The 25,919-nt window shown below is 40.2% G+C and overlaps 1 protein-coding gene across 1 annotated transcript in view; it reads left to right on the top strand.

Annotated features, from left to right (window-relative positions):
- The window catches only part of PLAU (plasminogen activator, urokinase), a gene marked incomplete at its 5' end in the record, with an annotated part of 72,503 nt that extends 48,642 nt beyond the window's left edge, over positions 1-23,861 (top strand). Inside the window, 10 exons of the mRNA XM_084264607.1 lie at positions 14,883-15,160; positions 17,721-17,775; positions 17,927-18,031; positions 18,506-18,671; positions 18,976-19,061; positions 19,161-19,350; positions 19,907-20,061; positions 21,126-21,266; positions 21,793-21,941; positions 22,749-23,861. Of these exons, the coding sequence (XP_084120733.1) occupies positions 14,883-15,160; positions 17,721-17,775; positions 17,927-18,031; positions 18,506-18,671; positions 18,976-19,061; positions 19,161-19,350; positions 19,907-20,061; positions 21,126-21,266; positions 21,793-21,941; positions 22,749-22,943 (1,520 nt within the window). The 3' untranslated portion in view covers positions 22,944-23,861. The remainder of the gene's footprint in view (positions 1-14,882; positions 15,161-17,720; positions 17,776-17,926; positions 18,032-18,505; positions 18,672-18,975; positions 19,062-19,160; positions 19,351-19,906; positions 20,062-21,125; positions 21,267-21,792; positions 21,942-22,748) is intronic.
- Between the last annotated feature and the right edge of the window lie 2,058 nt (positions 23,862-25,919).

Here is a 25,919-nt window from a genome sequence, read left to right as displayed (position 1 = left end):
CTTTCTAAAGTTTTGAATTTTCTGGACTGTGTAGGTGTTTTCAGCAATATGTTAGAGCAATACATCTATAAAACCCCAACATGCTCACAAATGGGCTGCTTGGCTTCTGTAGTTGTTCACAGAACTACTGGCAGAAGATGCGCTAACTGAAGAAATACCCTAAAAGCAACACTTAAAATGAGCAAAAATTGAAAAATTATATTAAAAAGTGCTTAACTTAGGATGGGCTAACATGAAATACATTAACTTATGTTTGCACAGTACAAAGACAAACAATTACTTGAATTTTTAAATTCACATGCTAATATACAGATGCAATGTACACAAGTACAGTAACTGGAAATGACATAATCAATTTCTTTTGCTGTTTTTTAAACTGTCAGAATGCAGACAGCCTAAATCATATCCAAGGAAGAGAGAGAAGCCACAAAGGATACGACAGATGAAAGCATCAGTAAGGATTCTGATCAAATTTACTAGTTACAGTGAACTAGTAAGCTTCAGCATAGGCAGGCTGCAATGTGGGTGATCTGCAAGGTGAAGGGATACCAAGAATTTTCATAATGATTGGCATTTCTGGTTTGATACATGGTGAGAACTGGCATTCTGTATTATGCTGCTGATGGTCTCACACAAGGCCTCAGACTTTGAAAGCTCCTGTTACTAATTGCATAGGATTAAATTGTTGTGCTTATATTATCCCCTTTCCTCATTTCTTTAGATGTGTTTCAACATCTTTCTAGTCCAAAGCCCTGTATTTTGAACCTCATTTTTTACTGACCATTTCCTTCTCCTCCCCTCTGTTTGACTAAGTGACCTAGCCCTTCCTCTAGCTTTCTTTCAAGGGGTAGCATCCAGGCTTCCTCACTTCCTTTATGATGAAGTGGAAAATTTGTTTTGGAGGATGGAGGGAACATAAAGGAAGGGGAAGGTGAGAGACCAGGATTAATTGGTGTGTTGTGCATGACCAGAGAGTTCTTTACATGAGAACTGGGAGAACTTGATCACGTTTGAGAATGAAATCTTGCCACTATTTCTCACATTGAGCAATGTCCTACTCCTCATTCTGATGGAATTATGTACTCCTTTAAAAACAAAGGGGCTTGGACCTGCCAGCCTAGTTCCAGCAGGTGCTCAGAGTTGGTATTATTGTGCCCATGGAATTGAATTTTTCATGCTTATGTTCTTTTTTCTGCTGTGAAAGATACATCTTCTTGTTAAGATGATACATCTAATATTTAAACATTCTCAACATTAAGGGAGGTACTCATATGTTGACAAACTCCAGTCAGTCTGCTAAATGAGCTACCTAAAGTTTAATATGATCCATAACTCCAGAAATCAGTTGAGCACTACATACAGATTACAAAGGCTAACTAAATGGTCTAAACCACATCTTCCTGCCATTTATACATAGCTAGTAATGATTTTAACAATAATGCCAGCAGGTCTGAAATGAGCGTTACCATGTGTCCTATTAACATTTCTCAAAAATTAAGTCAAATGAAGGTAGATATAACTTCATAATTTTAAAAAAACTTTAAAATTAGGAAAAAAAATTTGTGAGCAATTAAACAAGACAAACTTTTAGCATTCTAAGCACTATTTCATTAACTACATGTAGGATTACAGCACCTACACTGCCTGTTGGCCAACATCAGATTTGAACCTGCAATCTTTCACAGCAACATCTGACATTACTTTATAAATCCAGATGCCAAAATTTGCTGCCACAAACCTTCATTAGTGTGTGAAAGAAAGACACCAGACATCTGTTCTGAGGGTTTATTTTTCTTAAATTGTAGAGTTGGGATTTTTATAAATCTATATATCTTAATGGCATTTAAAAAACAAAGCAAAAACCAACCAAACAAAAAGCAAAACTACAACATAACCAAACAAAACCAAAAAACCTAACATACTGAGTAGAGAACAATACTGGACAGGTGAAAGCCAGTAGGAAAGATCACGTGTGGAGCACCTTCAGCTTAAACTTTCCTGAGATTTGTTCAGTTCCTATCCATAAATTAAGACTTTGTTTAGAAAAGACTGTTCTGAGTCACTGCACACATCTGATGGATCACGAGTCCTGAGAGGAAATGTACTGCAAATGTCTCAGTGCATCCTTTTAGTTGCAATCAGCTGAAAAATCTCAGACAGGTTACAGTCATGGTGTCCCTCTGAAAGTCTCCAAGTGGGATAAATCATGTGCTTGCAAAACTGCAGGCCCAAAGCCTGGCACTTCCAGCAGTGCCCAGATAGAGAGAGAGAGTGCACATGTGAGTTCTGGGACCCATCCTTCCAATGTGCCTACAGGACGGTGACCAGCTAAGTGCAGGAAAAAGGTACCAGCTTAGAGGAAAGGAGAATAATTACCCCAATGAAGTAAGTGAGGGAAAGTTGCAATTATCCCTGTCTGGAATCTGGGATGTTGCGGTTAGTATCCCGGTTCTCGTCAACAGTTCAATGAATTTCCCAGTGGCCACAAACAGTCAGAACTTTAGTTTTATATTCCACACTCTAGAAACGCATTCGGACACTGGCTCAACACTGACTCAGTGGGCAAGGTGCCGTTTACTGAATCACAAATACCACTTCCTGTGGGACTGTTTCTGCCTGTAGTGTTTCGAAGGAGTGCTTGGCTGGTTAGCTGAGAATCAACCTCACAACTTCAGACAATGAACATGCAGAACATATGCAGTTTGGGTAGCCTTTGAATACAATTCACTATTCCGTACCACAGACTTCGAATGAGGTTATCCAAATGCAGTAGCGTCTCATATGTTTTATATGATATTAATTTTTCTTAGGAAGACAAACTTTTTCAAATGAAAAATCAGAAAGCATGTCTATCTTTATGCCTCTCAATTTCTGTCCTTCAAAGCTACTGCAAAGCACTTCATTATAACAGAACAGACACCTTATTGAACAGAATGATTTTTCCTTGTCAGGAAGTCAGGATAGCTAAAACTTTCTGGGAGACCTGGATTTCCACATCTTAGGCTGTACAACACTTTCAGTCAAAAACAAAACAAGCAACTCTTAGATCACTGTAATATTACACATTTTAAAAATACATAAAGTATTAGTGGGGGAATTTTACATGGTATTATAATCAGAAATTACACATATAATGTCATGTGCACAACTTGCACATGACTGTCCCAGCTCATAAATTCATTGCTAAGTCTCTGGTCAGTAAGGTTTGTAAATGTACTTGTCCTTACACTATGCAAAAGAAAGAGACCAGTCTAATGGCTGTAAGCAATTAAATGGTTAATTCCTAGTGAGGATTAGCAAGTTTATCATGAGGTCATGCTTGCACGCCAGTGCTAACCACTTCAGCTGTACATGAGACAGCAGAGCCGTTTCTGCAACCCAGCCAAACCTAGACACTCTCCTACAGCTTTGTGATTCTCCTGCTATGATTTCCATTAGCAAAAGTTTTGGGAAGTCGTATTTATAAAAATTTTTGTTGAGTACTAGGAATATGCATGAAATAAAGCTGCAATCAGAAGTAATGGATTCTTCTGTTTATATTTCTCATTGTTGGCCCAGCTGTAACTGTTCTCATTTGAGAGCTTATTTAAAATACATTTGACTACTTGCATGCTTGTCAAAGAAGACAATATTTCACATCAAGCATCTGCTGTAATTGCTAGTAGAGCAGTAAGGCACTTTCCATTCTGAGAGTGACCAAAGATTTCATTAACCTGGAGACTCAGTTAACCAGGTTTCTGAAGATTATCTAAAAGAAGAGCTGTAGTATGAGAAAACAGTAGTAAAAGCCTGGCCATGAACCACTAATAGATTCAGATTTCCTTCTTAAGGTTTGTGCACAAGAAACTAAGATGTGATTTTGTTAGAGTAACAGCAAAATAACAGTTCTGATAGAATATCAGGACTGACCTCTCATCCCATGCCCAAATGATGAAGACAAGAATCACTTGGCAAGGAAATCTGAAAATTCAAATCAGAAACTCTCATGATGTAAGGGGAGCTGTGTTTGTGACGGACACTAAGATCTGAACCAATTCTTCTGCAATGGGTATCATTTTTAGCTTACACAGGCAGCCCAAATAGATAAATTGCATCCAGAATATTCCTATATACCCAAGACTTCAGCTTCTAAGTACATTATTGTGGAATTTCACATATCCCCAATGTTACTCTACAGGAATCTTAGGAAATCAACACAATGTTGCAGAAGATTGCCCTGTTGTAGAATACAGGCTTCAGCAGAGTTGAGATGGCAATAGTACAAGAACTCTGGAGTACACGGTTTCCTTTGGCCAGTGGATAAGATCTACCATTCCAAGGCTTGGGGATAGAGTACCAGATATCCTATTGTTAATCACCTGCTTATAAACAATGGAGAATTTTATTTGGTAAAGAGTTAAAAGGAAAATACAATGTTGACTTCTGACGCCTGAACTTTCTGTCTCCTCTTCCTAGACAGACTTCTTTAAAAGTATTGCTATTGCTTTGAAAGGTAATTCTCATCTCCGTGTTCAGAGAACTACCTGTCACACCAAATGTCCTTCAGAGCTCCTGATGAGTTACAGCTTCTAGGACTTCATTGGCTCTAATAGCATTGGTCCATCTAACATCAGAAGAAATCCTCTCATAACATGAAAGTCTCGCCAGATATTCAGGTTTCTATTCTTATTTTAATTTTTATTAAATTGCTGACAATTTTCCATTTAATTTATTAATAAGCAAAACATAGTTTATAATATTTATTTTGCTCTTTGAAATTTCTGTAGATATGTATTAGTTAGACCTTATATATATTTTTTATATTTTTTTAAAGATACTCTAGGCCAAGTTTGCCTGTGCATCCGGTCTGAAGTTACTTCCACATGCTGTTTGAAGTTGCAGTACTCATATTTATACTCACATGGACTTGAATGTCACATGCTCAAACTGTGGCTTTCTTATGTTCCTTAAATGACTTTGTCTTTCCTCTTTTTATGCATTTTCTCACTCATTTTTGAGGAATCAGTCCTCTTACTGTATATCACAGCTAGGGAAAACAACTTCAGACATGCCTATAGAAGGCAATGCAGAGAAACACAGAGGTCCAAGTGTGCCAAGTTATCTAGCTCTAGAGCTACAAGCTGTGAAACCGTAACTGCGCAGCACTGTCATTCTAATGAACCTTACTCTCAGGAATTATTTCTTGTTAATGTAGTGACATGCTTTGAGGTTGAAAGCAAACACCTCTACCTGGCACTGAATACTACTGTGGAATCACCAGACTGTCAAAGACAAGATAAATTCCTTTTCCAATATGAATCACACAGTGGGAAGAACAAAAGGCAGAGGAATAGCATTAATCATCTAAAACTATCTGAAGCAAGTAAGTGACCTAGTAGCCTACATTGCCTTTATTGGAATTTAGCTTGAAAATCATCAAACTTATGAGCTTAATTTCCAATTGTGTCAAATTTAAGCATAGAAACTTTAAAAAAAGATTAAAAAAAAAAGGTGCTAGGCCTGGTTCAGAATGCTTAAGGCAGGTATTTTATCTCCTTTTGCCCCATGAGAGCACTCTAAAGAACATTTAAGGTGTTCTGTGGTATATGTACTCATGCTTTTCTAGGACCATTTCGCAAGTGACCTTCAGTGCCTGCACAAGAAACATACTTTTCCCCCTTAAGACTTCCATAAAGTTATCTTCTAAGAGCATGGGCTTGACAGAAGTGGCAGCAGTAGCAGCACCCACTTTTTGCAGTTACCCTGAAAGGGAAGATTGGGATGCCAGGCTTTTGTCAGCCTAACACATGATTTTCTAGCTTTTACAGTGGAGAGGGCAGCCTAGGGCAGGAGCCATTCTCCACCTTTTCCTTATGAGAGTAAGGTCCCTGCAGAGAGAGAAATTGAGATCTATGAGGCCCAAGAGACAATGAGTAACCAGATAGCTTTCCAGGAAAAGCTGCTCCACTGGAACATATGTTCTACAGTGGGTTTACTGTATAATTATGTGGATATGAGAAAACAGTGATGAGTTATTATGGGCCAAATGCTGATCCCTGTTACATCAGTATGAACATGTTATAGGCTAACTGAGCTTGTAGGAGTATATTTCAGAAGAGGGTTTGAGTCTCTGATTTAGTAAGTATTTTGATACCCAGACATATTCCATTGAAATGAACAGAAGACAAGGATCTCCCTAAGCTAGTTTTCCTTTAGGTAATATTCAGCGCAGCGTAAGGTAATTTTAAGCAATATGCAGTGCAACATAGTACAGTAGCCTAGGATTTGTCCTGATATTCCTTACTCCCACTGAGTAATGCTTATTCATAGAAGTAGTTCCATAAAATGAACTGTTACACAGACTATATCAGAAATTTCCATTTATCTCAGGGGAATTCACATAGGCTGGCAAAAGCTTTCCTATTGGACTACAACATGAATGTTCATCACCAGGTGCCCGGAGGGGAAATCCAAATCTTTCCTATAGTATTACCTTAGCAATAACCCACTCTTTACACTACGTGCAACTATTTCATACATTGATCGTTTCAGAGCTCGACAAATACAAACTCTCTTCCAACTCCAGTTTGTCCTTCACCCTTTGCACTAAGTGAAAGCTATCCTCACCACAACTGCCCAGAAGCAGAGCTCTGTCCCCATTCTTCTGGGCCTGGGAGCTCCCTTTACACATCACTGGCCATATTCCACAGCTTTCTCCTTCACTGCTGCTCTTAATACATTTCTAATGCAACAGTTCTTGCTTTGAAATGTCTGACTTTTGTTTCTCTTTTTCCTTAATTTCATATGTTACTTGGAAGCACAGACTAATTTGCCATCTCTTTGTGGGTGATGTTATAACTCTACTGTAAACCTCCCTTGCTCTGTCAAAGAGTAAATCCCCACAACTCTCTGGTATCACTTTTTATAAGACCTTTCATATGATCAAACTCAGTTGTAACAGAGCTCCATCTTTCCTGGTTCTTTTTGCCCCAAAGACACTGTCCTGCACCTTTTTCTATCATGGAAAGCAATGCAACTTTTCTGCCTGCCAGAAGCCTTAGCAAATGCAATTCCTCTTCTCTTGTCTGAACTCAGAAAAAGTCCCACAAAGGCTTCTCTTATGGAATTATCTTTGATCAAATCATCCCCTTATCTTCTGCCTGTTCTTCACTGAGTCAGCCACATTGTTTTCACTGTCAGAACATCTTCTCATGACCTATATACCTTCCAGGTCTATCCTCTTGCATTCACCCTTTGGATGCTGACTCCTCCTGAATAACCTGTGTGGCCAACCTCCACTTTCTACTTACTAACCTTTCTGATATTAAGTCCAGGGAAAAGAACCTTTCAACCTTTTCCAGCACAAGCTTCATTTGTTACTGTGTTCTCCTTCCATTTCTCACAACTACTTACTTAACATTTCTTTCCTGCCTTTGTCCTGGATAAACCACAGCAGTTTGTGAAACACAAATGACACTTCACACTGCATGTTCCTCCCTGTACCATGATGCAGCCCAAGATGTTGAGCCTTACAGGTAGAGCATAGACTGCTCTACACCTTGCCTTCTCCATCTCCCCTATAAACGCCTGCCCCACTCCTTGTTTGGTCCATAGAGACCAAGTGAGAATATGCCTGACAACTCTTAGGGAGCAAAAGGAAGATGCACTCCAAAGCTGATTCAAAAAGTCCCTATGAGGAAGGCTTTGTTGTATCTTAATTTGAGATACATTGCTCAAGAAACACATAGATTTCAGAAGAAACAAAATATTGTCGTTTCCAGCAGTTCTAACCAAAATCATAGAATGGCACAAGTAGTCAGTATTGCCAAGAAAAAGCCATGGAGACAGAGGAGGGACACAGAAAGTAAGTATTTCCTCTTTCTGGAAGAAATACCCTTGGTGGTACTGATGATAAGTCAATGTATGCCAGAACCTCCCTCTGGAAGACTTTGCACCAGGATAACAAAAAGACCTAGTTTGCAAACAAAAAGTACTTCAGAAACTTGTTTTCTGATGTGCTTATCACATACAAGAAGGCTCTGCAATATCTTTTTTTTTTTGCCTCTCTTTCTTCTTTAATTTGGTCCTCTTTGTCTATCAAGAAAGCTGCAACTGCTCTAGACAAGAGGGGTGTTAAAGTTCCTGCAGGAGACCAAGCACAACTTTCTTTACAGATATATTTACCTAAATTCTATAAACTTCAAACAACAATCAGCAAACAAAGATTAGGGAAAGTAGCAGAGTGTATTTACTAGAATGAATTACAGGAAACTAGCTAAAAAAAACCCAAACAACAAAGGAAGACTGCAGCCAAAACATCCAAAGGCGTGGGAGAAAAGATAAGTACTATTTTTAGAGACACATTCTATTATTAGAGTACCCAAGGTAATTCTGCTTCCCCTTTCTTCTCAGCACAGTTTCTTTATGAGCTTATGCAGGAAGAATGTTGTTGTTCAATAGCACCCAGGAAGTAACTTTTTTTTCTCTCTAAAACTTTTTTCCTCTGCACTGTTCCACCGCTCTTAACTTGCAAGTGTGTTGAGAAGCTGCCTGACACACTAGACAGTGCTGCCCAATGGACTCTCTACATTCCCAGTCTTCAGCACTCCCATCTTTGGTATCCATTTCCTTCAGCTGTAAATTCTCAGGGTTCTTCCTTAGAGCTTTTTCAGTATTTCATAAAACAGTCCATCATTAATGTAATTAATACTATGATTACAGAGCTATTTTTCCATAGCTTGTAATTAGTGCTTTTGAAATTCATAGCACTGCCCACCATTATGGTACCTAGATATTTACAGTCAAAACAACCATGTGTTTAAGGATTGTGGCAGAATTCTGTGTTGTCACTACTAGCCATCTGCATCTCCATGGATGCAAGGGATACACTTGGCCCACCTGCTACCCTCTGGGCAGAGAGGGCTCCCTGCCATGGATCCCGCACCCCTGGATTCTGCATGAGAGGTGTGAGACCTACACAACATGCTGGAGGCCTCCATGGAGGCCAAATTGATAAGAGCAGGTAGTGTCACACCCTTCCAAGAGCAGGAACAATTAATTGTCTCTCCAGTAAGGCACCTGTTATGGAATTAGTGCTGCTTGGCAGGGCAACTTGTAAAAGCACCACTTCCTTCCCTGTGGGTAGGAAATGTCTACCTTGCTTAGGCATTTATCTTCCTTCACAAGTAGAAAAGCCAGAGACAGAGAAGGAAGCAGTGGAAACTTGAATGACCTTCCTAGGGAGCCTCTCATGGAGACAAGCAGTGCCTGTGCCTATTTTCTCGCCTGGCCTGAACTGCACAGAGGGTTAGGGTATGCTGCTGCCTGGGTACACCATCACTGGGATACAGCATGTGGAACTCATTCCCCAAAATTTGCTTTCTCCCCAGTTTTTAGCAATTTTTTTTCTCCAGAAGTCTGCCAACTGGCGTGGTCTCAGTTTGTTGGTTTTCCTGTGGAATGTGAATCCAATTGACTGACGCACTGCAGAAATAAAAGTTCAAGCCAGCTGTTCCTGTAAATTTCCAATGTAAGATTTGAATGCACTATTCCAGATTGGTAGATGGCAAGCAGAGGTAGGATTCCCTTGAAAAATATCCTACTTCAGAACTTAAGATCACCAAAAAGAAGCACAACTTAATCCCTAAAAATCTGCATTTGCTCTTTGCCTTCTATCTTTAAACTGAGACGTGGTCTTTCCTGAGTTTCTCCCGATGCTACCAGAAACTAAAGACAGGCCTAGACCTAAAGACAGGCATAATTTTGAACTATTTAGGATCTGGATGCAATAGATGTAGCTCAAACTGATCTTTGATTTAGATATTAGCTGTTTCAACTGAGCAGTTCCAACAAACATCAGAGAGTTTGGTGATTTTCATGATCAATGGAGTTTCAGAAATGCTAAATGAGATACAAAACATAGTTTAAAAGCAGGTGCACATCAAGCTGATGAAGAAATCCTCGCATGTGATCATTGCTGTTCAGAAAAATATCTGTATCCGGACAGCTCACTGAAACAACAAAAGATTGTATACAAAAAAAGAACACTCGTCAAGTATCTGCTTTCTACGCAAGAATGAAAAGGGCCCAGTGACAGGGGATTTCACGGGTGCTCTGGGAGCTCAGCCTGTACCCAGAGTCAACTTTTAGCACAGTCACTCACTTGGAAGAATGCAAGTGGAGTATCCAACATAACTGTGCTTGAGAGGCATTATATTGTTTTGGAGCTTCAATCGCATTCTCTCCTAGTGTAGTAAGATAGCTGAGCCAACAGCAGTTGGTTTCTTCTTGTGACTGAAGCAAGCTTGCAAGTTTTTTATTACGCTGGCTTAGTTCAGAGATAAATGCTGGCTAATCTTGCTGCTTTCAAAGCAACAAGTAGTGTCAACAAGCATCCGGGAGAGAGTCCGATGGCCATCAGCTACTTCTACCCACACAAATAACACAGATAAGGAAAAAACAGTAGGCAGCAAGGACAAGGAAGAAAATTTTAAATCAACAAAGAAACCTGAGTACCTGAATTAAACCTAGAGGAAATGAGATCACCATCTGCTTCAGATTCCAACCACAAACAACTGACAAGTAATCAAGAGTCATTAAAGTGCAAGAATTTTTATGAATCACATTTGACTTTAAATCAGATACTCTGGAAATTCCTGGGACTCATACAAGCTGTAATTTGAAGGAATAAGATTAAAGAACAAGCTATATACTTTTAGCTTTATGAATGGTGATAATGTAACATTTGAAATCTATTGGTTTATATTTAAAAATCTGTTGGCTTATTCAATCATACCTTTTGTTATCTCAAGAGCTAGAAGGAAATTATTAAAAAAAATAAATTTTCTAATATCAAAGGGAGAATACAAAATGTTTTACTGTAAAAGTGCCCTTGTTTTGAGCTATAAAAAAACTTTATACTGGAAAATTTCCCTTGAACTTGTAACACGTTTTATAAATGTCTTGCAATCCTTTGTGCCATAATAAAAAAAAAATACAGGAACCCAATGCTGTTTGATTTTGAAGCTGTATCCCAATACACAAAGAAGTTGTAAAAATAGCTATATTCTTTATATTCTACACTCATAGCTGGGGCTACTTAATTCCATTATAAGATATTTTCTTTAGCAAAAAAACCACCACCACCAATCATCTTTATGGAGATGAAAAGTCATGTTAAAAGGATCTAGGTGTTTTCTTAGCTGTTGTATTCTCAGTCGCTAAATACTGAATGTGAGGCTTAACTGCGATCTTTGATCTGAGATGACAGAGGTTCAGGTAGACAAAACTGCTCATGTGCAAATGTAGACTTCCCTGTTCTTAATGCTCCATGAGCAGTGAGGACTTGCAAATGATTTTTCTCTTTCATTGGAAGCCCTGATGACAAAGCAAACATGACTCTGGTATTATTGATCTGTGCTGCAAACTAGAACATAAGGCAACATAAAGCCTCAGGTGCATCTGAGCCCTGAGTCCAAAAGTGACTTGAGCAGAAGGGACTGCTTCCCCTGCATTGAGCCCTCTTATCTTCAGCAGCAGCTTGAAGAATGTCTGCTCACAGAGTCAGGATTTTAAGGTTTAGGGCAGATTTCTAAGCATGGTTTAATTTTAAGCATGTGGAGATTCCTATTAGGTTAATGAGTGTCCTTGACTGAGAAAAACAGTGTGGAGTGTCTAAGGGAATTTTTTCCTGATAGAACAGCACTTCTGTGGCAGTTCTTTTTATCAATATTTACAGGGTTACTTCACTCTCCATGCATTCAATCCTTCTGGAGTTCCACCAGAACCAATGTGTGGGTGTTATTTCTGTTTAGTTTTAATATTTTATCATCAGTTGTGAAAATGAACACTAGAATTAATAATAATCACATCTCCACTCTGGCAACTTCTGCAAAATTACTTTTTCTTGTTTGATGCTGTACTAAGCAAGTAAAGTGTCTTCTACAAGGTCATCCATACCACTTCCTGTGGCTCTTCTCATTTCTTCAGAAGTTCTTCCTTTCTGTGATGAAACCAGAGACATACAAAACAAGAATTAATCAGTGGAAAACAGAAGGTGTCTCTAAATATGCAAAACTTGTACTTGGACCTGTACCAGAATTTCTCTCTTAAACCCCATGGTTTGTAATTAATCAGTATTTACTGGGTTCTGCCTCTTTCAATAGGTGTTTAATTTTGTTCAGTATTCTTACAAGGAACTTTGATTTGCAGTTATATAGCCCTTCTTTTCCTCTGTCTTACGACAATCTTACTCTGGAGAGGTATCATGACTTGTAACAGGGCCCTTCTAAATTCTTGAGATGTGCACTAATGAACAAATCCTGACCCTGAGGCTACAGTCCCTTAGTAGCAGAACTGGTCCTGTTTCACCCCTCCCACTCCTGGGTCTCAGCATTTCCTATCTGTGCAGGCAAGTCCAGCTTTGAGGTCATATGAAGGTCTTGCCAGAAGTGCCAGGCTACAGATTTTCCAAGGTCTCTGCCTTAAGGCAGGGCATATAACAAGGGTCCAAGAGTTTATTTCCACTGTAACCTCAATTCAGGTTGGTTGTTGTGCCATGCATCAGCCAGCTCAGTGAACTCAGGCACTGGAAATTATGTCATCCAGTTCTGCTTCCCTAAGAGTCGTTTAATGCTCATAGAGATCATGCAGCCGCGTTTGCTGTGAGATTACTTGCAGTACCAAAGCAAACCTATTTGCAGCTAGCTTGGGTATCTCTCTGCTCAACCATAGTTTCAGTCCAATCATTCAACTATAATTAATTCACCTATCTAGGTGTAAATATTCAGACCAAAGTAATCTGATAGTGCTAACGCAGTGCTGGAAACATGGCAAAGTTTCTGATCAGCAGCTGTTACCAGTTCAATTGAAATAAGGTGACACCACAGCTCAGGTTACTTCTCCTGGGGGCCTTTTAGATACTTTTCATCATAGAGAGCTAAGTAATACAGTATTTCAGTAAAAACTAAGTAAAGGATATAAAAGGGCAGTTTTGAATCTTGCTGTATCTTGTGCCAGAGTGAGACAACAGAAGTTTCTGGCTCTTGGGCTGGGAAACAAGTATGGACCTTCAGGTTTTAGGGGGGAAATAAGGAATAGGAGACATCCGCACAGCTTGCTCAAAATTTAAGGGAGAAGGTCATTGCTCACACTTCTACATCATTTCTTAAGGGAAGTGAAATGTGAAAGACGAAATGCAGATTCTCTACTGCTGACTCTTTTTCCAGAGAGCTTGAGGAAGCCACCAAGGTCCAGCACCTTTGTCTTGGGAGCAGGGAGGAGGAAGAAAGAGAGCTGTCCAACCCCAAAGAGCACTCCTTTTCCTGGCACCTTGTCCCTTTCTTCCTCTTCCCGCTGATTCAAACCATGACCCATTTTTTCATTTCTTATGTGTAAGGTTGGTATATTAAAATTCACAGAGGGAGTAGATGTTCCAGACTGCTCTTAAAATCTGGATTGTTCCCCTTCGCAATTTATTCTTGATTTATAACTCTACTTCACAGTCACTCCTCTAAAGAAATGAGAGTGGCATGGAGATTCTACCTTGATATTTTCTGCCCTGCTTCTTAGAGGATATAATTGTTTGTGATGTTTATATATTCAACCACCACAGAAAAAGAAAAAAAGTACTTTCCTGAAATTCAGAAAGATGTATTCCTTACCAACGTTCATTTTTTGACTTCCACCTTGAGCTGCTTTTCCTCACTCAGATTCTGCCACTTGCTGAAGTGAATTTAGCATGCTTTCAGCAGACATAAGGTCTGTTCTGATGTGAGCCTGAAGATCTGAACAGAAAGAAATAGAGAATATAAGTGGTCAGCACCCAAATAAAGGTATGGTTGTACCATAGACTTGGCATAAATAGAAGATGGGGAGGAAAAAAGAAAGTTAAGCCATACTCATACCAGTGAAGTTAGACATCAAACATATAAAGATGGGCTCCCTAAGCTCTGAATTGACCAGTTTAAAAAAAAAAAAAAAAAAAAACCCCAAACATTTCTCTTGAGGGTAAATTCAGGTCAACTCCTGTTCTGACCTGGCTTCTGAAGAAATTGCTTTTCATGAGCTACACAAGCTATGGAGACCTGCCTCAGGTTAGTCACCTGCTCTACCTGAAGCTAAATACTATGAATATACCCACAAATACCATGTGCTGGTTTGCTGTTATTCACCGCATTGTTACAACATCACAGCACAACATTTGGCTGGGCTAGGAAAGACCATCTCTTTTGGTGGGCCTGCATGCTTAGGCAGACCTCTGTTGATCCACATCTCCATCCACATTTGAAATCCCCCCCCTCTGAATAATTCTTTGGAAGACAGAAATTATGGGAAAACCATAACCAATTTCTTGGGAGCAGTTGACTGCTTAGGGGTGAGAGAACTATAAGCAGCTTTGAGGAAGAGGAGTTTTGTCCCTGGTGTGAGCCCCGTGTCCTAGTAGATTCTAGCTGGCCTGAGGAATGCTTGCTGCTTGCCCCAGACACCCCGGCTTCAGCTGGAGGCAGCTGTCCGAAAACACAAGTGCCTCAAGCACACATTCTGGCCCAATACCCCCTCCCAGTGGGCTGTGTTTCACCCACAACTGAATCAATTTAATCCTCTATTAATTACTAACTCATTTGCGTTTCCCTCATTACGGGTAGCGCCTCGTTAATAAAACACACCCTACACGTTCGTATCTTTAGGCGCGTTTCAGCGCAAGTCGCTCGCCTCAGCCGCCACTCACATGTGTATCTGAGCGGCCCTAAGGAATCGCTGACTGTGGCGGGGGAGCCAGGGAGCCCATTACAGAAACCCAACCCCGGATACAGCTGCTCGTTCGCCCCGAGCAGACTCCCCCCGAAACTAAAAAAGTATTTAAAATTTCCCCCATGAGTCGCTCCAGCAGCTTTTGTTTACAGCGAGGAATGCGCCCAGGCGTTCTCGGGTCGTGGGGAGGAGGGCGCAGCACCGGCCTGGGCCCGGGCCCGCCCCGGGGCGGCAACGGTGGCGGCACCGCCCCGGCTCGGCCTTTATAGCGCGGGCCCTGGGCTGCGCTGCCACCATCGCAGGTCTGCGCCTGCCTTCTCGGCTCAGCACGCTCCGATCTGTGCCCTCCTTCCCGACTCAGCACGCTCCGATCTGTGCCCGCCTTCCCGACTCGGCAGTCTCCGCGGCGCTTCTCGGGGCTCCTGCGCTGGTAAGTGCCGTGTCTTTGCCGCAGAGTTACGGCTTGAGGGCAGAGCTGCCAGGTGTAAGTCCGGCAGAATTAAGTGGCTGCTCTTTAAATTAAAAGTAAGTCCGGTGTGGTGCAGCGCTTCAGCCGCGGGGATAGAGCTGCTCTTTGTGCTGTGGTACATCATCGGTTTCCTAACAAATCAGCTGCGGTGCTATTGGTGATGCTAAGGTTGGGCCTGGGAAGCTAATTGTGGCAGCAACTGATAAATTACTTGTATAGCTGCTGGATGTGCTAAAAGTTATGTTGATTATATGAATAATGCTTAAAGGCAAAGATATCTGCCAGATCTGAGAAGTGTGTGTGGCGGAGTGCCTGGGGCATGGTTTGATCCTGCGGGCTTGTGAAGCCTGCGTACAAGTGGAGGGTGCATCTGCATTAACAGCTCGGTTGGGGTTGTGTCAGCTTTTTTCAAGTGGATCCGGTGATACTGTATTCATTGAATAGCTTTAGAGTACTTGTACTGTATTTCTTCTAATAAAAACTGAACTAGATGTTCTTCAGCAAATGCCAGCAGGTATTTGACCATGCTAGAACTAGTCTGACACAAGCATCAGGGGCAGATGAGGTGTGGAGCAGGTCTTCAGCACCAGCTCAGTTCTGTGTACCCTCTCCTACTGCAGTGCACTGATTGCTAATGTAAATACAACTAAGATTAGATTTTTTGGGTTTTCTACAGCTGAGGATGCTCTAAAAAAGAATCCCATAATTGTTGCCATTAGAAGTAAACACACTGGTACTTCATAGCTCTCTTCACGTGTGGCTCTTATGAACTAGTTTTTTAACAATTACTCTTTACAAGATTTCTATATATACTTGGCTGCAAGATCACAGGAAATCAAGTCAGTGTGTGTTCTAAGCCTCTCTAATAATGTGAATAAGTGAGGGAACATAGAGTCCAGACTCTCAAGAGTGTGGCTGTCAGGTACTCAGTGAGGTGGCTAGGTTTATCTAAGAGATTAGCCATGAGAGCAGTCAGCAGCTACAGAGGTAATGAAAAAGCAGTTTTCCCTTTCATGCTCTAAATGTGGACATCCAGTGCTTTTGTTGCAGTTAAATAGGTATGAACAGCTGGATGACAACTAAATACACCTGCCAATTTCTGTGTTAGTCCTCACACTTCAGAAACAGAACATGAATTTTTCTAATAGTCCCGTCTCTGATTCATTTAAATTGTAAAAAAAAAAAAAAAACAAAACTGGTTCTGTTGCCAAATGTAACAAAAGCTTCAAACATCCCTAATTTATGGAAATAATCAGGTATTCCACAGCAAGTCCATGCTTCACTTTTCTGTCAGTTGTGTTGTGACTTATTTTGGAACCCACTGATGAGAACAGAAACAAGAAAGCTGATGCTGCAAACTAGAAGTTCCTTTTTTATTTTCAGAATTAAAATAATACAGATAGAAGACAAACGAAGTGAGAAGTTAACAACATGAAGTTACTCATCCTCCTCACAGTATCTCTGGGCACACTTGTCATGGGACTGCATTCTGTAAGTTTTGAAATAAATGGAGAGGGTTTCATTTGGAACCACTTCCAGTTTTGATTATACTTCTGCTTTTGACTTGCTTGTTTGTTGCTTCTGCACATAGGTGTAAACCTGTTGCACATATACTTCCAAGAAACAGTTTTGAACTCTTGGAATTTCTTTTGATTCTGCTCCCATTCAAATGGTGCTTGCATTATGTCTTCACTAGGAAACATAGCTTCTCTAATTTTTTAAATGCGTTTTAGACCTGGACACCAAGTACCAAGAGCTCATAGGTCTTTCATGGAGGTAGATGCCAGGCCTTAACTGAACTTCCACTTCAGCTACTTGAAAGTGTGATGCTAAAGGAACAACAGAAACTTGATTTTTTCTTTTTCTGACTCTTAATTTGTAAGGTAGCTGGTGTCCATCAGCAGAGCCATTTACCAGCATTATGGAAATATAGTGTTACTTATTTTCAGCTCAGGCAAGCCTATATACTAAAAATATACTAAAATATACTAAAAGCCTAGTCTTATTTAATTCTATGGAGAAAAATTGCCAGTCTGCAAAGCAGAGGTAGGACCTGAAGTACAGGACAAGAATCTAGTGTACAAATCTATTTGCTTTTATTCCAGTGCACCAATGTCACCGAAGAGCTGTATTCTCAATTTGCTCTGATGCTTTTGCTGCACTGCTTGGTGGCTGAAAAGTGGAAAGGGAGATGTTCCCTATTTTGGGGAAACTGACCATTGAGAGCTGCTTAGGTCCTTACAGCATAAATAACTGGTATGTTGACCTGGTGCGGTGAGCTAGACTGGTAGGGTTTTCCTGAGGTTGTGGTGAGTGTTTTTTCTTCTCCATTCTGCTTTTTGCTCCAGTAGAGTTCCACTTTTCATGTCCAGATTCCACAGAGTAGGTTCAGCTGTTACTACATGCAAAAAACTACCCCTAAACTGTTGAAGTTATGCAGTAAGGAACAGAGCTTAGGCATGTAAAGATAATAAAATCCTATAAAAGAACCTTTTCTTAAAAATCCTTTTTTTTCTTTTAGACTTCTATCAAGAAGCACTACCAGCTGCTGTACAAACACGGATCAGATCATAAGGGTAAATATCTGTCTGTTGAACCTAAAAATCTTGTTAACCTGCATGTGAAGACTTTTAATGGTACTTAAAACATCTAAGATGTAGTTTGTGAGTACAGTTTACTTCACTCAAATTAACTTTGCATCTAATTAGTGATGTGTTTTACTTGCAGAATGCAATTGTCTGAATGGAGGAAAATGCATCACCTATTACTACTTCAGTGGAATTAGTCGTTGTGTATGTCCAGTAGGATACACTGGTATTCACTGTGAACTAGGTAGAGTATCTTCCTTAATACTGAATTGAGGGAAAGATACAAAAATATGGGCAAATCATCAAATTCCAAGTGAGAGTATTGCTTGTGAGCATTGAGTGTCCTTTACTGCTTTATACTAAGGGAGGGAGGAGAAACAACTAAATATTCATGCAAAATCAGGATCTCTAACTTTCTTTATCCCTGCCTCACTAATTGGTGGGGTGAGTGTGAACTTGTTTGAGTCAGCAGAACTGGTTATATGGTGAAATATACAAACTGTTAAAGAAGCAATAGACCTGCTTTAAAGTCTAAGATATTTGATGCTCAAACTTCATATAAAACAGATTTAATAGGGAAACATAATCAGTCCACATCTTCACATCATCTATTTTTCGCATGTAATGCATGAACTCTTATCACAAGATGGATAAGTAGAGATCATTTGTCTCAGAACATTATAAGAACAAGCTGCTAACAAAATATTTATTTTCTCAGAGACTAACAGCATGTGCTATACTGGGAATGGGGAGGACTACAGAGGAATGGCGACAGAAGAAGACTGTCTGCCATGGGACCTTCCCTCAGTTGTCAGGCGGAGTCATTTCTTTGTTCGCTCAAGGGATACTTTACAGCTTGGACTGGGCAAACACAGCTACTGCAGGTAGGAAAAGCATCTTCCTGGGATGACTTCTCTTGTCACATCCCCATAAATGCCTGAAGTGATAGTACTTTAAAAAAACAACCCAAAGAATCAGACTATTAGAGTTTTAATTTTGATACTCTTTGGAGTGTCTGGAGTTCTCAATATTGAAGCTGATAGTATTCTAAAATTCCTAGTAAGGAACAGTAATAGTCAGTTGTTAATTACATTCTCTGGCATATCTTGCAGTAGAGTACTTGGGCCTTTTCAAGACAGTTCTAAGATACTTTAAGTCTTAAAGTAGAATACTGCCTTTTTCTTCTAGAAACCCAAATGGAAGTAGCAGGCCCTGGTGTTACACCAAAAAGGGATTCCTCATTCAAGAAACACCCTGCAACATACCAAAGTGTGGTAAGTAACAGTAGACAGTTGATTTTTCGTGGCGTTTTTTAATAGTACAAGTTGGTGCTTAATTGTAAGAACATCTGAACAACACTTCTCTCTTTGTAGGAAACACGTGTGGTGAAAGAAGCATGAGCAAGTACTACAAGATTGTTGGTGGAAGCCAGGCAGAAGTTGAGTCTCAGCCTTGGATAGCTGGCATCTTCCAAAACATAAGGGGCAAAGACCATTTCCTGTGTGGTGGCAGTCTCATTGACCCTTGCTGGGTGCTCACAGCAGCACACTGTTTTCATAATCCGTAAGTTTACTGTTCTGTATCTTTCACTGATTTCTTTGTGGGATGCTTGCTAAGCAACACTGCAAAATTTACTGTAGTAAAGATCTTATTCAGGCAAAACAAGTCTAGCAGAACAAGCTACAAATAGAAAATTCTTTAGGTAGTTTAAATTACTTTAGCCTGAACTGGATCCAGAGTTTAACTTTTCCTTAGCTGTTCCCCAAACTTAAGAGTTATACTGAAAGGGAACGAGCTGTTGAGTAATACATTTATAGGTGTCTCTTATTGTTTTTCCCATGGAAAGCTGATCCTTTGGGCACACTGTGGGGGATTCTCATTGTCAGTGTTTACCATCAGTAGCAGCTAGCTAGGTGTGTATTCCAAAATGTGTGGACATAGATATTATCCCTTCAAATGGAGAATCAGGATGCTTTCTTCTAGAATACTGGATCAACATTGAAAGCTTGCTTTTGCTGTTGTCAGCATTAAAGTAAACAAAACAGAACTGGACTTGATCTAAACTGTCAGCCTTGGTCTCAGAAATGAGCAGTATTTATAAATCTCTTTACTCTCTCAGGTCAAAAAATCCACAACACAAATCCATCTACAAAGTATTCCTTGGAAAGTCTATGCTCAATGTTACTGATGATAAGGAACAAGTATTCATGGTTGATGACATCATCTCTCACCCAGACTTTACAGATGAGACAGGTGGCAATGAGAATGATATTGGTAAGTGTTGTCTCAATATGAGCCTTTAAAATGCTGAGGATAGCTGAAGGCTATGTAACTGTGGCATAGACCTCCTAATAGGAGTAGAACTGGAGGTGAGATAGAGAACAGGTGCTGCTGAGATACTATGAATTTGGTGTGGCACATCAGATGCATTACCTGGCACACAGTCAACTATAAGATTCTTATGCCTTACAGAGGTCCAGAGATGGCTCTTCCATAAACACTGGTGGCAAACATCCTATTTCTACTAGCTTCCTAACTGGAGGGGATACCTCTCAGCAGAAATGTATGCACACCAGGTCTAGCTATCCAGAATGGGGTTGGATGCCCTATAAACATGCAGTAGGATTGCTCTGTTTTGAGCATAGTAGGGCCTGAATTTTTTGGGGGTAGAGATCACATTCTCTGTCTACAGAGGTCACTCTGTAGTAAAGAATGGGAAAACAATACATGCCCAATAGGTTTCATCATATAGTAGAGGGATGCTTTATCAGGTACCACATTAGCCAAAGGCTATCCTGAATTGAGACATTCACAAGTCCTGCTAGCTTTCACAAGCCTATCTCTAAACCAACTAAGTTAGATGTTTTTGCAACATACATGGAATAGATTTGCTACTTTTCTGCTTGAAACAAAACTACTACATTCCAAATTCCTCTTGCTAAGGAAAGAGTCAAAGAATAGCCTCAAACCCTTCTGGTGAGAAGTACAGCATAAATTGGCCCCTCTTTGGCAGGGCAGCAGGTGCTACCCTCTACAGCCAAGCAGGAAGTTGGAGTTATAAAACATCTGAGGATACACTTGCAGAGGTATCTTCCCTTAGCTATTGCCTCCATCCTTCCAGGAGGGAAGCAAAACCATTTACCAGTTTTGGTGCTGGAAAGTTAAATAAGTCATTAAATGGCCCAGTGTCATTCCATAAGCAACAAGAACCGCCATATGGAACAAGGACTAGATGTAATGGCAACTATTCCCATTAACTCTACCCAGTACTCTTATGCTCTGAGAACTTGAGGGGGAGACTTTATAAATCTAACTACTTATTCTGACTTGTTTCTTAGCTTTGATAAGGATAAGAACAACTTCTGGACAGTGTGCAGTAGAATCCAAGTATGTTAGAACAGTCTGCTTGCCAGAGAAGGACCTTCATTTACGAGATGACACCCGATGTGAAATAGCTGGTTACGGCAAACAAGACTTTTGTAAGTGAATGACTTCTCTTTCCAAGGCTGTACTTGCCCCATGTAGGAACTAGATGTTTTTATACTCTTATCTGCAAAGGATTAAAGATTCCTTTCTATTATGTATTCGATGTGTGTCTCAAAGATTACCTTTGCTCTCATCTTTAGCTGTGCATGGCATTTTCTATTTGATGCTTCCTCACACTTGTCAACCCTAAAAAGTAATCCAAGATGTAAACCAGCAACTTCTTTCATTCCTGATATGGTGATGAGTAGAATAACTCAAAGGTATACTGTAGGGTTAACGAAGGACTGCATTTGTGTGCAACTTCCTTCAAAAACTATCAAACTCTCTCAAGCTGAAGATTTATAGTTTTCATTTGGAACACCTTCTCTCAAACCTAATCACTAGCAGTAACAGCAAACCAATACTGCATAAGCTAGAAATAAGAGCCTTAAACTGGAACTGGTGTAGTTGTGTGCTCTAAGTATGTGTTACAGACTTTGAGTGTTCTTGTCTGATGAAAATAACTCAATCTTTTTGCAGATGACATCTTCTATGCTCAAAGACTGATGTCAGCCACTGTAAACTTAATATCACAGAGAAAATGCAAATATCAATACTATGACAGTATCAGAGTTACTGACAACATGGTTTGTGCTGGAGTCAACACATGGAAGACAGATGCATGCAAGGTAAAATGGGTTTGTTTATTTTCTGAGCTAGCTGCAACACATGGATCAGCTGGTGGCATCTTGTAATTTCACTAGTCAGACAAGTCTGTCTATGTAGCAGGAACTCTCTATCCAGTGGAGTTGACCCATAGTATGGCCAAAGAAATGGAAGGATGTTAGGACCTAGTCAGGTGTTACCAGACCCTCTTTTGAAGCAGGAAGTGCAGTATCTTAGCCATGGCTATTTCTCAAGGCCTTATTTACAGTTTATTCAAGCAATGGTTGGTAGATATGTGTAAGAGGAATAGAGAAGCTATTCCAATATTGCTTGTTCTTAACATTTCTTAGAGCTTTGCGAAGGGATAAAAGGTGGACCACTGGGGGGCAGAGCCCCTCCCCAGATTCCTCAACTAGATTTGCTTCCCCATACCCTCACTGGGCAGAGTGGCCATATAAGCCACTAAAAAGGAACAGCTGTTGTCTCTGAGTAAAAGTACCTTATGGACAGCAAGGCAACTGATTCTGTGAGGGGAAATTGGGTGTTTGGCTTTGACCTTAGATCACTAGCCTAATAGCTGTGATTATAAAACTTAAGTGTTGTGTGCAAGGTAATTATTGTCTCTGTGTTGTGCCAGGGGAGAATTCCTTACCTTATAGACAGTATTAAAGTTGTCACAGCAGATGCTGAGCCTTCTGTTCTATCTATACAGTGTTCTCAAAAAAATAGTAGGTATTAATAACTGTTTCACTCTAGAAAAACCATCACAGGCCCTGTGTTAAAAGGCTCCAGCTGCAGAAAATAGCCTCATCTGTTCTTTCTGTTGTCAGGGAGATTCTGGTGGCCCCATGGTCTGTGAGCACAATGGCAGGATGACGCTCTATGGAATTGTCAGCTGGGGAGATGGCTGTGCAAAAGAAAACAAGCCTGGAGTTTACACCAGAGTTACTAAATACCTTAACTGGATTAACTCAAATATGAATGCAGTAATTGCCAAGAGTCGTCTTCTCCCTGAACCAAAGTGACCTTTCTTCCACACCTGGACTCAACGAGAACAAACCTGTGCTGATGCTAGGACACTGAAGTCCTGAATGTCTTGAGAGGCTTGCCTTTTGAAGACTTGTGTGGCCTGCCACTCACACTGGTGCTTCTGAGGCAGAGAGATGGCTGATACTCTGAATTACCTGAAAACCACTCCATGGGAAGCTAAAATATTTAACATTTAAATGAGGTTTCCCATGCATGATACTATGCATATCAAGTTCTGTCCACTTTATTATGAACCAGCATTTGGTCTGGAAGTATTGCTCGTGTTTAACTTAGCTCAAGTATTCACTTTATATATGACCTGAGTCTAAAATCTTTCACCACACTGAACAATGCCTATGATTCACATACTAGAAACCTACCCTGTTAAGATCAGGACTGAGAGGGTGATCAGGCCTTACATCAGAAAGTGAAAGGAACTGAAATGGCATTATCATCACTAATGCTTGAAGAAGGACCAAAGCCTACTTAGCATTACCTCAGTCTAGGTATGCAGGGTTTGCTGCTATACGCTCACTATATAGTAACTGTCAGCATTACAAGTTCCCAAGGAGAATACATTAAGAACTGTGCTGCAGGAAGAGAAGTTAGAAATGTGACTGGACTTCAGGTTGCAGCTGAAGAGGTCTAGGTCCCCTAAAAAGTCTGATTATGCAACTTCTCCCTATGTGCTAGGAGAAGAATTATGGACTTGGTGCCCTTTAAATGCAGATGTCCAGTCAACTTGATTTCTAATCATTTAACTGATACTATACAGAAACCACTTTTTTTTGAGACTTATTTTTAAATTGTCTTTTGTTTAATTTGTATGAGGGCTGGAACCTCGAACTTATTTAATTATTTTTATTGTGTTTAATTTATTGTTTGCATTATGGATGTTAAAATATCATTAAAAAACTGTTATTCTTATGTGTCTATCTCCTGTCTTGAAAGGGGAGGGGTATGATTTGAAGAGAAATACTGTTACTTTCCTTCATATTAGAACTTACTATCTCAGTAACCCCTAGATTTTGGAATTCCATTTGAGAAATTAATGCATTCTACTCCAGCCTGGGGAGCCAGAAAACTATCTTCACTAGGAAGGCAGAGACCATGGGCTCAAGAGTAGTGCTGAGGATCCAATATCCATACTGCATCTGTTTCAGGCCTCTCCCCTACCCCTGTGAAGCTGTCATGCTCAGGTATTTGCAGAACCATAGCTGAGCTTGTAAAACAAGTAATCCCCTTGTGCTTCACCCTAAGTGAATACAGATTTCACACTCTAGAACTGCTCTGCAGTGAGACCCAAATCACTTGGGGTGGATGTGGCAAGAAATTAGTTATGGTAAGTCAGCTAAACTGAACTGCCCCTGCCTCTAGAAAAATGCAATGGAGCAAGATCATAGAGAGGTGTTAAAAGGAAAATGATAGTTGCAGCTTTACTAATTTTAAAAGAAAAGCCTTTGAAGTACTGTGAAGCAAAGTCTTAGAACAGCAAGGTTTACTTACACACTTATTTTTCTTTGAGAAAGATTTCACTGTAGAGAGTGTGAAGAAAAGAGAAATATAAGTAATTAAGCTCAGTGGAAGTCCTCACTCAAGGTATTCTTTTGTTTTGTCAGGCAACACAAGTACAAACTACTGTCAAGGCCTTTTTCTTTTGAGTGGTTGTGGGAAGACAATGAGAACATAACATTGCTTCCATATCCTAAAGAGTGTGTGCTGTCTGCTATCCAGTAGAATCATAGAATCATAGAATGGCCTGGGTTGGAAGGGACCCCAAGGATCACAGAGCGCCAACCCCCCTGCCACAGGAAGGGCCACCACCCTCCAGGCCTGGATCTACACAAGGCTGCCCAGGGCCCCATCCAACCTGGCCTTGAACACCTCCAGTGACGGGGATAGTAGTGATAGTAGGGGTAGTGATAGCACATTTACAGAGAAGAGTTTGAATAGTAGCAGCAGGTTGCCATATATTTCTGTGATAGTAAAAGGCTTCTATGTATCATGATAGTAACCTGCAAATCATTAAATGCCTTCCTGCACTGAAATGGCTATCACAGAACAAATTAGCAGGCCCATTTCTGGAGTTAGCAGTCCCTTCTATGCTAACCATATAATGCAGCAAGTCAGTAGGGCTCCAGTAGTTGCTGGTTAAAATACTAGCAATGTAGCTTGCCATTTTTTTAGCCTATTTTAAAAAAAGTTAGTGCCTGAAAGTTTGTTAGTTATTAATTTCTTATCACAAATGATTTGGGTCAGATTGCTGGACCACTAGCAAAATTTAGCTGTTTTTTTATAGATTAGATAATATTAATATTAATTTTCTCATCATAGATTATTTAAGAATTCAGAGGGGAAAATTCAATGTGTATGTGCAATGCTTCCTTGTGGAGCTGTCATAGAAACTGTTTGGTCTCAGTTACCGGTGTTTAATGATGGGCTACAGATTTCAGAAACACTTCAAAAAAGTCTTGAGCAAAAATTTCATTGTGATCTACAAGCAGTGTTCTGACTGCAAAGGAGCAGAACTATCTCTTTTTAAAAACTATTCATAATAATGTTTTGGTCAAGTGTTTTTTGTCATGATCTACACACCAAAGAATGTTAAAAAAATCTCCAAAGAGAGAAAAGCTTGCTTGCTTGCTTGCTTGCTTGCTTCCTTGCTTGCTTGCTTCCTTGCTTGCTTGCTTGCTTGCTTGCTTGCTTGCTTGCTTCCTTGCTTGCTTGCTTGCTTGCTTGCTTGCTTGCTTGCTTCCTTCCTTCCTTCCTTCCTTCCTTCTTTCCTTCCTTCCTTCCTCCCTCCCTCCCTCCCTCCCTTTCTCTCAAACAGAGGTGATCTAGATAAGTTCAGGTCATTGTTAGACTGATTGATGTCTTTACTTCATAGTAAGGCAAATGTAAATTCAGAGTTGCTCAGGTACAAATACAACTATAACAAGCTTTCAAAAAATCAAGGAAAAATGAATAAACTA

This window comes from Gallinula chloropus, assembly GCF_964237585.1.
Source record: "Gallinula chloropus genome assembly, chromosome: 5".
Classification (NCBI taxonomy): Eukaryota; Metazoa; Chordata; class Aves; order Gruiformes; family Rallidae; genus Gallinula; species Gallinula chloropus.
Note: the sequence above shows the minus strand (reverse complement) of the source record. Positions and strands in the feature narration are given on the sequence as shown.